Source organism: Balaenoptera ricei, chromosome 4 (genome assembly GCF_028023285.1).
Source record: "Balaenoptera ricei isolate mBalRic1 chromosome 4, mBalRic1.hap2, whole genome shotgun sequence".
NCBI classification, from domain to species: Eukaryota; Metazoa; Chordata; class Mammalia; order Artiodactyla; family Balaenopteridae; genus Balaenoptera; species Balaenoptera ricei.
Window position 1 is genome coordinate 1,752,156 of NC_082642.1, and position 16,721 is coordinate 1,768,876.

General features: G+C 37.6%; 1 protein-coding gene across 1 annotated transcript in view; it reads right to left on the reverse strand.

Annotated features, from left to right (window-relative positions):
* The window catches only part of LEKR1 (leucine, glutamate and lysine rich 1), a 267,875-nt gene that overhangs the window by 32,495 nt on the left and 218,659 nt on the right, over positions 1 to 16,721 (reverse strand). The window contains exon 12 of the mRNA XM_059920059.1: positions 7,075 to 7,168. Coding sequence (XP_059776042.1) covers positions 7,075 to 7,168 — 94 coding nt within the window. The remainder of the gene's footprint in view (positions 1 to 7,074; positions 7,169 to 16,721) is intronic.

Sequence of the window (16,721 nt, forward strand, 5' to 3'; positions counted from 1 at the left end):
GAGCTCCCAGACTGGTCCCACGCCCTCCAAAGCACCCTCCAGGACTCATGGGTCCTGGGGGCATAGGAAGGAGGGCGGGGAGATCAGGAGAGGCAGGTGGGAGGGGACCTCCAGACTGGAGGAACAGTAGAGGAGCAGAGGGCATTTGCACCACCCACTGGAGCCCAGGAAGCCTGCTGGGCTCCCAGATGGGGCCCCCCCACCCTCTGAGACCAGAGGCAGGAGGCATGCCTGGGCCCCTTCTGTTCTGTTGAGACTAAGTCCCCCTTCCCACAACCCCCCCACCCACCCGCCACCTTTTCCGGCCCTTTGGGTCCTAAGCATAGGGCCCGCCCACTGCCCAAACTTCACCCCTGCTTAGGCCCCGCCCTCCACAGCCAAGGCTTTTCCACTTTTTTTTTCCCTCCTCCTCTTTTTTTACTATTGTGGTTCTGTTTTACCTTCCAGTTGTTGTTTCATTTATATTTTTATTTTTATATTTTTTTCTAACATAGCTGTTAGTTTCCTATTCTAATTTCAGTTTTTACTTTGTTATTGTTCTCCTTTTTTTTTTTTTTGCTGCCCTGAATGGCTTGCAGGATCATGGTTCACGGGCCAGGAGTCGGGCCTGAGCTCCCGTGGTGGGAGCCCCGAGTCCGAACCACTGGACTAAAAGAGAACCTCAGACACCAGGGAATATTCATCGGAGTAAGGTCTCCCAGAGGTCCTCATCGCAGCACCAAGACCCAGCTCTACCCAACAGCCTAGAAACTGCAGTGTTGGAAGCCACAGGCCAAACAACCAGTAAGACAGGAACACAATCCCATTCATTAAAAAAAAGGAAAAAAAGTGAGACAGCAAAAAAATATGTCATAGAAGAAGGAGCAAGGTAAAAACCTACAAGACCGAATAAATGAAGAGGAAATAGGCAATCTACCTGAAAAAGAATTCAGAGTAATGATAGTAAAGACGATCCAGAATCTCAGAAATAGAATGGAGGCACAGATTGAGAAAATACAAGAAATGTTTAAAAAAGATCTAGAAGAACTAAAGAACAAACAAACAAAGATGAACAACAAAATAACGGAAATGAAAAATACACCAGAAGGAATCAATAACAGAATAACTGAGGCAGAAGAACGAATACTTGTGCTGGAAGACAAAATGGTGGAAATAACTGCCGAGGAGCAGAATAAAGAAAAAAAGAAGATAAGAATTGAAGACAATCGCAGAGACTTCTGGGACAACACTACGTGTACCAACATTCAAATTATAGGGGTCCCAGAAGAAGAAGAGAAAAAGAAACGGTCTGAGAAAATATAAGAAGAGATTATAGAGCAAAACTTCCCTAACATGGGAAAGGAAAGAGTCACCCAAGTCAGGAAGCACAGAGAGTCCCATACAGGATAAACCCTAGGAGAAACACACCAAGACACATATTAATCAAACTAACAAAAATTAAATTCAAAGAAAAAATATTAAAAGCAGCAAGTGAAAAGCAAAAAATAACATACAAAGGAATCTCCATAAGGTTATCAGCTGATTTTTCAGGAGAAACTCTGCAGGCCACAAGGGAGTGGCAGGATATACTTAAAGTGATGAAAGAGAAAAACCTACAACCATACCCAGCAAGGATCTCATTCAGATTTGACAGAGAAATCAAAAGCTTTACAGACAGGCAAAAGCTAAGAGAATTCAGGACCACCAAACCAGCTTTACAACAAAGGCTATAAAGAAACTTCTCTAGGCTGGAAACACAAGAGAAGAAAAAGACCCACAAAAACAAACCCCAAACAATTAAGAAAATGGTAATAGGAACATACATATCGACAATAACCTTGAATGTAAATGGATTAAATGCCCCAACCAAAAGACACAGACTGGCTGAATGAATACAGAAACAAGACCCATATATATGCTGTCTACAAGAAACCCACTTCAGACCTAGGGACACATACAGACTGAAAGTGAAGGGATGGAAAAAGATATTCCATGCAAATGGAAATCAAAAGAAAGCTGGAGTAGCAATACTCGTATCAGATAAAATAGACTTTAAAATAAAGACTGTTACAAGAGATAAGGAAGGACACTACATAATGATCAAGGGATCAATCCAAGAAGAAGATATAACAATTATAAATGTTTATGCACCCAACATAGGAGCGCCTCAATACATAAGGCAAATGCTAACAACCATAAAAGGAGAAATCGACGGTAACACAATAATAGTAGGGGACTTTAACACCCCACTTACACCAACGGACAGATCATCCAAACAGAAAATAAATGAGGAAACGCAAGCTTTAAATGACACAATAGACCAGATAGATTTAATTGATATTTATAGAACATTCTACCCGAAAGTGGAAGAATACACTTTCTTCTCAAGTGTACACAGAACATTCTCCAGGATAGATCACATCTTGGGTCACAAATCAAGCTTCGGAAAATTTAACAAAATTGAAATTGTACCAAGCATCTTTTCTGACCACAACATTATGGGATTGGAAATCAATTACAGGAAAAAACCTGTAAAAACCACAAATACATGGAGGCTAAACAGTGAGCTACTAAGTAACTAAGAGATCACTGGAGAAATCAAAGAAGAAATAAAAAAATACATAGAAAGAAATGACAACAAAAACACAATAACCCAAAACCTATGGACACAGCAAAAGCAGTTCTAAGAGGGAAGTTTATAGCAATTCAATCTCACCTCAAGGCACAAGACAAATCTCAAATAAACAATCTAACCCTACACCAAAAGCAAATAGAGAAAGAAGAACAAAGAAAACCCGAAGTCAGTAGAAGGAAAGAAATCATAAAAATCAGAGCAGAAATAAATGAAATAGAAACAAAGAAAACAATAGCAAAGATCAATAAAACTAAAAGTTGGATCCTTGAGAAGATAAACAAAACTGATATAGCCTTAGCCAGACTCATCAAGAAAAAAAGGGAGAGGACGCAAATCAATAAAATTAGAAATGAAAAAGGAGAAATGACAACTGACATCATAGAAATACAAAGGATTATAAGAGACTACTACAAACAACTATATGCCAATAAAATGGACAACCTTGAAAAAATGGACAAATTCTTGGAAAGGTACAATTTTCCAAGACTGAACCAGGAAGAATTAGAAAATATAAAGAGACCTATCTCAAGTAATGAAATTGAAACTGTAATTAAAAATCTTCCAACAAACAAAAGTCCAGGACCAGATGGCTCCACAGGTGAATTCTATCAAACATTTAGAGAAGAGCTAACACCCATCCTTCTCAAATTCTTCCAAAAAATTGCAGAGGAAGGAACACTCCCAAACTCATTCTATGAGGACACCATCACCCTGATACCAAAACCAGACAAAGATATCACATAAAAAAGAACATTACAGACCAATATCACTGATGAACATAGATGCAAAAATCATGAACAAAACACTAGCAAACAGAATCCAACAACATATTAAAAGGATCATACACCATGATCAAGTGGGATTTATCCCAGGGTTGCAAGGATTCTTCAATATACGCAAATCAATCAATGTGATACACCATATTAACAAATTTAGGAATAAAAAAACATATGATCATCTCAATAGATGCAGAAAAATCTTTTGAGAAAATTCAACACCGATTCATGATAAAAACTCTCCAGAAAATGGGCATAGAGGGAAGCTACCTCAACATAATAGAGGCCATGTTATGACTAACCCACAGCAAACGTCATTCTCAATGGTGAAAAACTGAAAGCATTTCCACTAAGATCAGGAACAAGACAAGGATGTGCACTCTTGCCACTCTTATTCAACATAGTTTTGGAAGTCCTAGCTACGGCAATCAGAGAAGAAAAAGAAATAAAAGGAATCCAAATTAGAAAAGAAGAAGTAAAACTGTCACTATTTGCAGATGACATGATACTACTATACATAGAAAATCCTAAAGATGTCACCGGAAAACTACTAGAACTAATCAATGAATTTGGTAAGGTTGCAGGATACAAAATTAATGCACAGTAATCTGTGGCGCTCCTATACACTAACAAGGAAAAAGCAGAAAGAGAAATTAAGGAAACAATCCCATTTACCATTGCAACAAAAAGAACAAAATACCTAGGAATAAACCTACCTAAGGAGGCAAAAGACTTGTACTCAGAAAACTATAAAACACTGATGAAAGAAATCAAAGATGACATAAACAGATGGAGAGATATACCATGTTCTTGGATTGGAAGAATCAATATTGTGAAATGACTATACTACCCAAAGCAATCTACAGATTCAATGCAATCCCTATCAAACTACCAATGGCATTCTTCACAGAATTAGAACAAAAAGTTTACTATTCGTGTGGAAACACAAAAGACTCCGAATAGCCAAAGCAATCTTGAGAAAGAAAAACGGAGCTGGAGGAATCAGGCTTCCTGACTTCAAGCTATACTACAAAGCTACAGTAATCAAGACAGTATGGTACTGGCACAAAAACTGAAATATAGATCAATGGTACAAGATAGAATGCCCTGAGATAAACACACACACATATGGTCACCTAATTTATGACAAAGGAGGCAAGAACATACAATGGAGAAAAGACAGCCTCTTCAATAAGTGGTGCTGGGAAAGCTGGACAGCTACATGTAAAAGAATGAAATTAGAACACCACCTAACACCATATACAAAACTAAACCCGAAATGGATTAAAGACTTAAATGTAAGACGATACACTATAAATCTCTTAGAGGAAAACATAGGAAAAACACTCTTTGACATAAACCACAGCAAGATCTTTTTTGACCCACCTCCTAGAGTAATGGGAATAAAAACAAACATAAACAAATGGGAACTAATTAAACTTAAAAGCTTTTGCACAGCAAAGGAAACCATAAACAAGATGAAAAGAGAACCCTCAGAATGGGAGAAAATATTTGCAAATGAAACAACAGACAAAGGATTAATCTCCAAAATATACGAACAGCTCATGGAGCTCAATATCAAAAAAACAAACAACCCAATCCAAAAATGGGCGGAAGACCTAAATAGACATTTCACCAAAGAAGACATACAGATGGCCAAGAGGCACATGAAAAGATGCTCAACATCACTAATTATTAGAGAAATGCAAATCAAAACTGCAATGAGGTATCACCTCACACCGGTCAGAACGGCCATTATCAAAAAATCTAGAAAAAGGGTGTGGTGAAAAAGGAACCCTCCTGCACTGTTGGTGGGAATGTAAATTGATACAACCACTACGGAGAACAGTATGGAGGTTCCTTAAAAAACTAAAAATAGAATTACCATATGAGCCAGCAATCCCACTGCTGGGCATATACCCTGAGAAAACCATAATTCAAGAAGAGACATGTACCACAGTGTTCATTGCAGTACTATTTACAATAGCCAGAACATGGAACCAAGTCAGAAAGAGTAAAACAGATAGCGTATGCTAACGCATATATATGGAATCTAAAAAAAAAAAAAAAGATACTTATGAACCTAGTGGCAGGGCAGGAATAAAGACGCAGACATAGAGAGTGGACTTGAGGATATGGGGGGGAGGGAGGGGGAAGCTGGGGTGTAGTGAGAGTAGCATCGACATATATACACTACAGAATGTAAAATAATTAGCTAGTGGGAAGCAGCAGCATAGCACAGGGAGATCAGCTTGGTGCTTTGTGATGACCTAGAGAGGTGGGATGGGGGGGGAGGGAGGCTTAAGGGGGAGGGGTTGTGGGGATGTATGTGTGCATGTGGCTGATTCACTTTGTTGTACGACAGAGACTAACACAGTATTGTGAAGCAATTATACTGCAATAAAGATCTATAATAAAAAGAAGCCTATGCTATAAAATAAAACAAAAGAATGAGACACTTAGAGCAACTTTAGTCCATATTCTCAAATTTTAATTGTTGCCCATATGGAACTGTTGCTATAGAGATCATTTTTGTTATAGCCTGAATGTGCTGTCCCCAAAGGATAAGGGAAGGGGGATTGATTTATAGAGGGCCAGACTGGTTGAGTGTGGCCAACTGTGTGAAGACTGGAAATGAAAGTGACAAATTTAATTAACCTGAGCCAGCAACAATACCTAAAGGATTTCATCTGTGGATGGCAGAGTGGGGAATTCCAGGTGGAGACATTAGTTTGAAGGTGGCCACCAACTGTTGCTTGAGGTTACAAGTTATAAGGTCTAGTCACCAAGGAGAAGCATCTGATGATAACCAAATAGGTTGTTGGCACTTCAGTCAAACAATCTGAATTTCAGTAGCCAGCTCTAGTTCTAGATGCACATGTAAGACATAATCAGAAAACCAAGACAGAAGGCTAGAGCTAGGATTAGGTACTGGTGGGGGAAAGAAACAGCTTGGAAGGTTTCAGCACAGTATGCATGATAAAGCCAAGGGATCAATCAAAAAGTATGAGAAGTTTATGACAGGGAGATGATGTCTATAGCCTCAATGACTAGAGCTGTGCAAGGCCTGAGAAGGCAGGGACCAACAATTTTAAAAGTATGATTTGTATTCTCTAAAATTATGAAAGCAATACACACTCATTGTTGAAAGTTTGAAAAATATAGAAAAGTCCAAAGACAAAAGTCAACGCAATTTTTTCATACTCTAAAAGCAAACATCTTCTTTGTAAATAGTGAACTAAATACTATTCATTTTATTTGCCAAAAGTTTATAACTGAATAATTTTAAGTCATCGTTCATTCTCTTGTATTATCTTCTTAAAAGCAGAGAAATCATAAGAATGAATTAATATTCCCTGCTTTTAAGGATGTAGTCAAATGCAGATTCCGTCATTTTATGGGGAAAAGGGTAAATATTTAAAAGTAAAAATTATGCTTTTACATAAGAACTAACAGCTATCTTAATCTTATAAGATTTCAAATTCTCTTCTTATGTTTTAACTTCCTACTTGTCTAATATTTTGTAAAAAACATATATTGTAAGCATGTTTGGTCTAGGAAATTCCAGAAAGAATCAAAGGTGTGCATAGAAGCAAAGAAACCTATCTGAAGTAGTCTGGCAAATGGACAGAATTTTTGAAAAACAAATAAGACACATGCTGCTGAAAGCCACATTATTGTTACCTTCTCCCTCCAGTTATCACCGTCCAGCAGCTTCTGTCTAAGGGTTTCCTGCAACTGCTCGATGCTTTTCTTATGTGAAATCAGCATCAATTCCCTGAAAACCATAAACACAACAAATGAGTCAAGACACACCCTTAACACCCTTCTTAAATTACAGTTCGTGCCTCAGGGATTATTTCACAATTCAGTCTGTTTATTCTTCTCTTTAGAAATATATATATACATATGTGTGTGTGTGTACTGCTACTACATACTATTTTAACTGTTGTTAACAGCAATTTATAAAAACACTGGCAACAAGGTAAGTATTTTCTCAGGCTTAATTTTTGCTTAATAAGTAATATTATTATTTTTGCATGAAATAGTAACAACATATGTGTAGTCACAAATATAATAAAATACTATACATTGTGGTTCTAAAGTTTATGACTAAATTCTAACACTAGGTAATATTTTGTTTCTTTAAAAGAGGAAAATGTGCTGGGATATGACACAAAATCAGCACGTTTGTGGTTCCTGCTAGACTTATTTTTCTTTTATTTATCTCAAGTGCTAATAGGAACAGACTGAATTAAGTAGAGGGTAATATCTAAGATGTGGTATAGTACAAAACATACTAGAAAATAGGAGAGAAAACACAAAGAACATTTTAATATTTTAATCCACGTAATTGGATCTTTTTTTAATAAATTTATTTATTTATTTATTTATCTTTGGCTGTGTTGGGTCTTCACTGCTGCACGTGAGCTTTCTCTAGTTGTGGCTAGTGGGGGCTACTCTTCGTTGTGGTGCGCGGGCTTCTCATTGCGGTTGCGGAGCAACCGCTCTAGGTGTGTGGGCTTCAGTAGTTGTGGCACGCAGGCTCAGTAGTTGTGGCACACGAGATTAGTTGCTCCGCAGCATGTGGCATCTTCCCATGTCCCCTGCATTGGCAGGAGGTGGATTCTTAACCACTGTGCCACCAGAGAACTCCCCACGTAATTGGGTCTTAAAGCTAAGTTTGTGACCCTCTGGGTAGAAGTAAGTGTGGGAGATTCATGAGAACATTTCTCCAGGGACCCTGAAGTTAAGACTTTAAATATCACAAGTAGTGGCAAAAGTATGCCTGTTGATCAGGGAGTCCCTCCACCCCCTTCTATAATCATCATAACCCTTCTTATTTTCTGGGTAGGTGATTCTTTTCCATTGCTTATTCCTCTTTCTAATCCCTTTGTTTTCCATCATCACCCTCTTCCCTTTAGTTCTGACCCCTTTTCTCAAACTTGTGACTTTCATTTATAACTGCCTGTTAGACATCTCCACCCTGATGAGCCATCAACACCAAAGATTCCACACATCAAAAAACAAATTCATCTTCATCTCCAATGGTCTTGCCTTTCCTTTTGACTTCTGAAACCTTCAACAGTCACAATCTGTAGCTTGAAATCCCTGATTCATCTCTGACTTTTCCTTCTTCTTGTTCTACCACATCCATTCAGTAACAAGTTCTATGTATTCTGCTCCTTGGTGCACCTCGAACTATTTCCTCCCTTCCTTTATGACTACTAACAGTTAAGGTTCTTGACTTTATTTCCCACCAAGAGTATTGTAATAGACTGTCAATCTATCTTGATCTCTATTCTCATCTCACTCTTACAGTATTATTAAACATTTTTTAATAAAAATAGTGCCTACATTTCTAGGCTAGAAAATTTTAAGGTCATGAACATAAAGACACATCAACTTGGTAGCCAGGATTATGAATATTATTTGAGGGAAAATGATTGAAAAGAACAAAACTCCCCAGACTTTTTTTTCAGAACTGTGTCAGACTAGGTACTTCGACAACTTTCCTACTGAAAATAAGTAAAGTTTTTTTTTCACTTATAAAAAAAATCTTAAAATTCATCAGTGATCTGGACAAAAAGTTAGGAAGATGCAGGAAACACAAATCAAGAGAAAGGACAGAAAAAGGTTATCAGTGGAAAACTAGTGAAATTTGAATAAAGTCTATAGGTTAGTTAATTGTATTATATCCATATTAATTTCTTAGTTTTTACATATGTTCCATGGTTATGAAAAATGGACCAGAGGGAAACAAATTCTCTGTACTGTCTCTGTAACTTTTCTTTAAATACAAAATTATTCCAAACTAATGGTTTAAAAAAATGGAGTAAAAGGAAGAATCCCAACAATAAGTAGAGCATTGAAGCCAACTCTCACCTTGAAGGTACTTTCCAAATCTGATGTACTTGAGCATTAAATTTCACAGCCATGAAGGGCACTGGAGTCAGGAGAGAAAGGAAGAGCTTGAGAGGAAACTCACCTGCATGAAACTGCATCTCAAAGAGTGACACATGCAGTATGCATTTTTGTCATACTGTATGTCAGAATATGAAATTCTCACCCAGTATGTGTAAAATACAAATAACATCCCCTCTCAAGGAACAAAAAAGAAATTTCCGGCTTTGAAGTTTGGTGCTAGGTAGAGGGGAAAATACAAATCTCCCACAAGAATTTATAAACACATGCCAATCCCAGTGCAGGTTTGTATCCTGAATTCACACTACCTGAGTGGTCCAAAAAGCTTCATATTGAGGAGATATCTTACAACGGTGTTAGGATAACCTTGCCTCCAGCTGCCTAGTAGGAAGAACACCAATATGTTTGGGAGAAACCTATCTTCAACTTGAAACTCAGAGAATTCCTACAGATAAAAATTCAAGACCTATGAGACCATAATTTTAAGAATCCCAAAATTATTTTTTTTTAAAGCTAGTAAGAGGAAGAATGAGCAGACACAAATGATAACATAATCAAAGCCACAAATTCTAAAGTATTTTCAGATATTGAATATAAATAAGGATGTACAATACGTTGGAAGAAATAAAAGATTAATTTAAATGACTAATGAAATCTGAAACGAACCAATCAAACTTGTAGAAATGAAGTATATAATAACTGAGATGAAAAACTCAGTAGATGGTCCGATAGCAGATTATTCACAGCTAAAAATGAAGTAATAAACTGAAAGGGAGATTCAAAGAAATTATACAGGGTGCAGTACATGATGTCAAAAATATGTAAAATATAAAAGAGGTTGGGGGCTTCCCTGGTGGCACGGTGGTTGAGAATCTGCCTGCCAATGCAGGGGACACGGGTTCGAGCCCTGGTCTGGGAAGATCCCACATGCCGCGGAGCAACTAGGCCCGTGAGCCACAATTACTGAGCCTGTGCGTCTGGAGCCTGTGCTCGGCAACAACAGAGGGCGCGATAATGAGAGGCCCGCGCACCACGATGAAGAGTGGCCCCCACCTGCCACAACTAGAGAAAGCCCTCGCACAGACACGAAGACCCAACACAGCCATAAATAAATAAATAAATAAATAAATAAATAAATAAACCCAAAGTTTAAAAAAAAAACAAAACACAAAGATATTTATAAGGCTGTGATTTAAAAAAAAAAAAAAAGAGGTTTATATATGGAGGACAGAGTGAAAAGATCTAATATTTCTCTATTTACCATTTCAGAAGCAAATGAGAGAGAAAGGGAGAGGAAGGACATTACAGATTGATGAAAAATACCAACCCATAAATCTAGGAAGCCCAAAGGATTCCAAGCAAGATAAATAAAAATAAATCTCATATGTGGCACCTGGTAGTGAAAATGAAGAATATTGGAGTTAAAAGAGATTTTAAAAGACGCTGGAGAGGAAATAAAACATACTGTCTTCAAAGGAACTCAAACATATTGAAAGCTTATTCTCCAATAGAAAGAAGGAAGGCCAAAGACAGCAAAATAATATATTAAAAATCCCATGAGAAAATAACCATCAATCTGAAGTTGGGTACCCAGCAAAACTATCTTTCAGAAAGAGGCCGAAATAAAATATGCTCAGAAAAATAAAATCTGAGTGTTTAATGCCAGATAAACGACTTCTAAAAAATGTGCTTTGCAGGAAGGATTATGATCTCAGAAGGAAGGTCAGACGATCAAGAAAAAATGGTGAGCAAAGGAACTGGCAAACACACAGGCAGGGAGGGCTTCTTGGGCGTGTGATCAAGACAGCTGTACAGGGCCCATGTTCTGAAGGGGGCCCTGGGTTTCAGATTTAATGCTCTGTGGTCACCACTGATAAATTCTTAATAACTTTATCTTTGAGTCTGTGTTTTGTAAGTGAGGTCTAATGGGACAGTCACGCACATGCTGGGGCCTTGGAACCTCGGCTCACACAGAGTTCTACCTTTCGCCACCTCCCTGTCTCCCCAGGATGGTTCTCAACCTTTTGCTCCCTGACCCTTGCCTAGCATCTGCTGTCATCCTCTGCTTCAGTGGGCACAGGCATGGGGAATGTTGCGTCTGCCATGTGTGTCCTTTTGGCTGAGTCTGGGGCAGGGCCTTGGGTGCCCGTGAGAGCGTGCATCCATGCTACGATTTCTCCATGCCCCAGGGAGCACAAGATTCAATAGCAAACAAACAAAAACAGACCCTGACAAGTTGAGAGAAAGACGGTGAAGGAAAGGAAAAAGCTTCTTTCTTTTTTTGAAGGGGCTCCACGTTTTCATTTTACACTGGGCCTGAAAATTATGTAGCCAGCCCTGTATGTAAGTACTTGTAAATAAATATCATCTGTATAAAATATTAGTTTTGACTGTGTGTGATCAGTGGGGCTAACAAAAGGATAGAACTAGAACACTAGACAAAAATGTAGAATATAGGATGGCAACTATCAGGGCTCCAGTGTTATTCAAGAGAAGTTTGAGATATTCAAGAGAAGTTTGCGTTATTCAAGAGAAGTTTGAGATATTAATTTTAGACTTCATTAAGCATGCATGGTAAAATCTCAGAAGTAACCACTAAAAGAATAGAATATGCCATTAGAAGAAGATGCACTAAGAAAATAAAAGAAACTCCAACAATGTTGCCCCCGCCCAAGGCCCAAAAGGAGAAAAGAGTGTAGAAAAAGAGAGAGAACTATTGATAGAAAACTTAAAATAACAATCATAGTAATGGCAAATAAACTAAACTCATGAGTTAAGAGAAACAGGCTTGATAAAAACAAGCCCTAACCCTAACCCTACATATTGGGTTAAGTAAAATATATTAATTAAGATAACTTTTACCTATTTATTTTTACTCTTCTAATATGGCAATTAAAATTTTTAAAGTGACATATGTGGCTTACATTATACTTCTACTGAACAGCACTGTTATAATCCATATTCTACGAAAACAAAGAAACGTCAGTAACAAAAGATAAATGTCTCCATGTATTTGGAACTTTTCAAAAATGTGTTTCTTAATAACTCTTGGGTCAAATAAAAAATCATAACTGATACTTCAAAATACTTAGACTTGAACAATAATGAAATTTCTACACATCAAAATTTATGAAATATAGCTAAGCAGAAAAGATAAATAAATTGTGGTATACTTCAGAGTATAATACAGATGAAGAAATGAATGATTTTCAGCTACATGTAACATCATGGACAAAAATCCCAGGGACATAATCTTGAGCACAAAGAATAAATCACTGAGTAATATATATAGTATAATTTTATTTCTATGTAGAAAAAATATATGCAAAATCTAATTTATTTTTAGGAATACAAACATACGTGGTAAAATTATAGAGTGAAGCAAAGGAATAACAGGTGTTTTCTGTAGGTCTTTGTGGATGCTCTTTATCAGTTTGAGGAAGTTCCCATCTCTTCCTAGTTTGCTGAGAACCACAAAATGCAGGTTGGTGGTTACCTCTGAGCAAGGATGCCATGTGGTGGAATAAGGAGAAGCACCAAGGGACTTCAGCGCTAATGGTAAGGCTCTTTTTCCTAAACTGAGCATTCATTGTATTGTAGTTCTTCATACTTTATACCTATCTAAACCTTTTATGTAACTACTCAGTATTTATAAAAACAATTAATGTTAAAGCCTGAGCATAGAGTATAACGGGCATCTGGAGAAAAGAGAATTAAAGGCAAAGACCAAGGAGAGGGAAATGGCAAGTGAACAGAAGGGTGGAGTTTACTGCCCACTATGCACACTATGGACAAGGCAGTACCTGGAGAGACAGAGGTGAATGAGGGCACGGTCCCTGTCCAAATGGTGCTCAAAAGCCAGCAATGTTGTAAAAGGAAGATTTATCTTTTAAAATGTGAGGCGAACCTAGCAGGTTCTGATGCTTGCTAAGCAGTCTCTAGGCTGGAGAAAGGAAGTGAAGCAGAAGGAACAAAGAATGAGGACAGTAAAAGTGGGATAACATTAAAACCTCAATTCTGGGCTTTCCTGGTGGCGCAGTGGTTGGGAGTCAGCCTGCCAATGCAGGGGATACGGGTTCGATCCCTGGCCCGGGAAGATCCCACATGCCGCGGGAGCAACTAAGCCTGTGAGCCACAACTGCTGAGCCCGCGTGCCACAACTACTGAAGCCCACGTGCCTAGAGCCCGTGCTCAGCAGCATGAGAGGTCACTGCAATGAGAGGCCCGCGCACTGCAGCGAAGAGTAGCCCCCACTCGCCACAACTAGAGAAAGCCTGCGCGGAGCAACGAAGACCCAAAGCAGCCAAAAATAAATAAATAAATACATTAAACAAACAAACAAACAAAACCCTCAATTCTGGCTTTCTTCCAAATATTTGGCCATTCCCGTCTCCTTTGCAGAATCATCTTTCTCTGCCATCAATTACATGTTTGGTGTTCCTTAGCACTTTGTTCTGAGGCCTCTTTTTTCTCTCTACTCTTTCTCTAAGTGATCATATCCATGCCTATGGTTAAAATGCAATAGTTGCTGACAACTCCCAGATTTTATCTCCAGCTCACATCTGTTCTCTGAGTATCTGACTCATGTTTCCAACTCTCACCTGACTGCTCTACTTTTATATTTCAGAGTCATCCAAAACTCAACATGTCTGTAATCCCAGAGGCTAACAAGGTCAGTTTATTTTCTGCTCATGGTATATGTCATCTGCTGCTTTGCTCTGCATGTTTTGTTCCAGGATGTAGCCCAAGGAGCAATTCTTACCTGGGAATACTGCTTTTGTGATAGAAAAGAAAAATTGCGAAAACATAGGATCTGTTAAAGTTTCTGCTCAGAATCAGTGCATGTCACTCCTCTCCCATTTCAATGGCAAGAACAAATCAAATGGCCAAGTCTGACGTGAATCAGGTGTGGATAGTATAGTCCTCTCACTGGGAGGTGCACAGTAAGTCACCTGGCATCAGGTGGAGTCCATCCCAACTCTGAAATTCTACCGGAAGCGACTATGAGGATTTCTACCCTGGAGGTAGAGAACATTCCTTGCTTAGACTGTGGTTCTTTCACTTGGGAGTGATTTCTCAATCCATTTTTCTCCATAGCTCCTGGCTTTCCTCTCTGAGATGTAATTTTTTTTTTTTTTCCATCATACAGCCTTGCCACATCAGAAGAGGGTGTTAGAAATTCTGCCCTTTTGAGAGACAGTTTTCTCAACTTCTTTCCTATCCATAGAAGATTTGGAGGAGAAATCGTTCCAAGAGAATTAAAAAAAAAAAAAAAAAAAACAGATTTATTGAGATATAATTGAAAACAGTAAACTACATGTTTAAAGTATACACTTGGATGAGTTTTGACATATGTATAAACATATGTGTGTGAAACCATCACTGCAATCAAAATAATGATATATCCATCATCTCCCAAGGTTTCCCTATGCCCTTTTTGAATCCCTCACTCCTGCCCTCTTGCCCCCAGCAATCAAGAGTTTGCTTTCTGTCATTATACATTAGTTTGCACTTTCAGAATTCTATAAAAATTCTCTATATATCATACAGTATATTCTGTTTTGTGTGTTTCGCATTTTTCATTTAGCATAATTCCTTTTAGATTTGTCCATGTTGTACCATGAATCAATAGTTTATTATTTTTTTTTTCTGAGTAGTATTTCATCACATGGATATACCACAATTTGTTTATCCATTCACCTGCTGATGGACATTTAGGTTGTTTCACAGGTTTTGGCTATTACAAATATAGCTATTAATATCTGTGTACAAGTATTTGTATGGATATGTCCCTTCATTTCTCTTGGGTAAATACCTAGGAGTGAAATGGCTAAGTAGCAAGGTAAGTGTACGTTAAACTTTTTAAGAAACGTCCATACTGTTTTCCAAAGAGTTGTACTGTTTTACATCCCAACCAGCAGAGTATAAGAGTTCCAGTTTCTCCACATCTTGCCAACAATTGGTATGTTCAGGCTTTCTAATTTTAGCCATTCTAAAAGTGTGTGCTTGTGGGACTTCCCAGGCGGTGCAGTGGTTAAGATTACTTGCTTCCACAGCAGGGGGCATGGGTTCCATCCCTCGTCGGGGAACTAAGATCCCACGTGCTGTGAGGTGTGGCCAAAAAAAAAAATAGAAGTGTGTGGTCGTATCTCATTATGGTTTTAATTTGTATTTCCCTAATGACTAATGATGTTGAACATCTTTTTTATGTGCTTATTGGCCATCTGTATATCTTTGGTGAAGCGTCTGTTCAAATGTTTTGCTCATTTTTTATTGGGTTGTTTATGGTCATCTGAGTTTCTAAAGTTCTTTATATATTCTGAAGGCAAGTCCTTTATGACATATATATTGTGCAAATCTATGACGATGGCTTGTCTTCATTCGCTAAACAGTGCCTTTTAAAGAACAGAAGTTTTAACTTTGATGAAGTCCAATTTATCAGGGTTTTTTTCTTTTATGGATTAGGCTTTTGGGGTTGAATCTAAGAAATCTTTGCCTAATCCAAGGTCACAAAGATATGTCTCCTGTTTTCTCCTATAAGTTTTATAATTTTAGGTTTTATATTTAGATCTAGGATCTATTTTGAATTAATCTCTATATATACATTTCACAGTATGAATGGAAGTTCATTTTTTGCATATGGATATACAATTGTTCCAGTGCCAATGGTGAAAAAAACTATGTGTTCTCCAATGAACTGCTTTGGCACCCATGTAGAAAATCAATTAACCATACATGTGTGCCTATTTCTGGATTCTCTATTCTGTTCCATTGATCTATTTGTCTATCTTGAGATTAATACCACACTGTCTTGATTATTTGTAGCTTCACAATAAATCTTGAAGTTAGGTAGTGACTTTGATCTTTCAGCTCCTCAAAGTTTTTTCAAAGTTGTTTTGATTATTCTAGGTCCTTTGCATTTCCATATGAATTTTAAAATTAGCTTGTTAATTTGTACAAAAATGTTTGCTGGAGGTTTGATTGTGATTGCATTGAATCTATAAATCAATTTGGAGATAACTGTTAACAATATTGAGGCTTCTGTTCCATGAACATTGTATATCTCTCCATTTATTTAGATCCTCTTAATTTATCTCAGCAATGTTATGTAGTTTTCAATGTACAGGTCTGGTACATTATTTGTCAGATTCATCCCTAAGTATTTCATGTGTTTTGAAATATTTTGATAAATACTGCTTTTTAATTTTGATTGTTCTGTGCAAATATACAGAAATTAATTTGGGTTTTGGATGTTGACTTTTTTTCCTGCAACCTTTTGCGAATCCCACTTATTAGTTCTAGTAACTCCTTTTGTAGATTCCATGGGGTTTTCTATGTTAGTGAGCGTATCATCTGTGAATAAAAAATTTTATTTCTTCCTTTCCAGTTTGATGCCTTTTATTTCT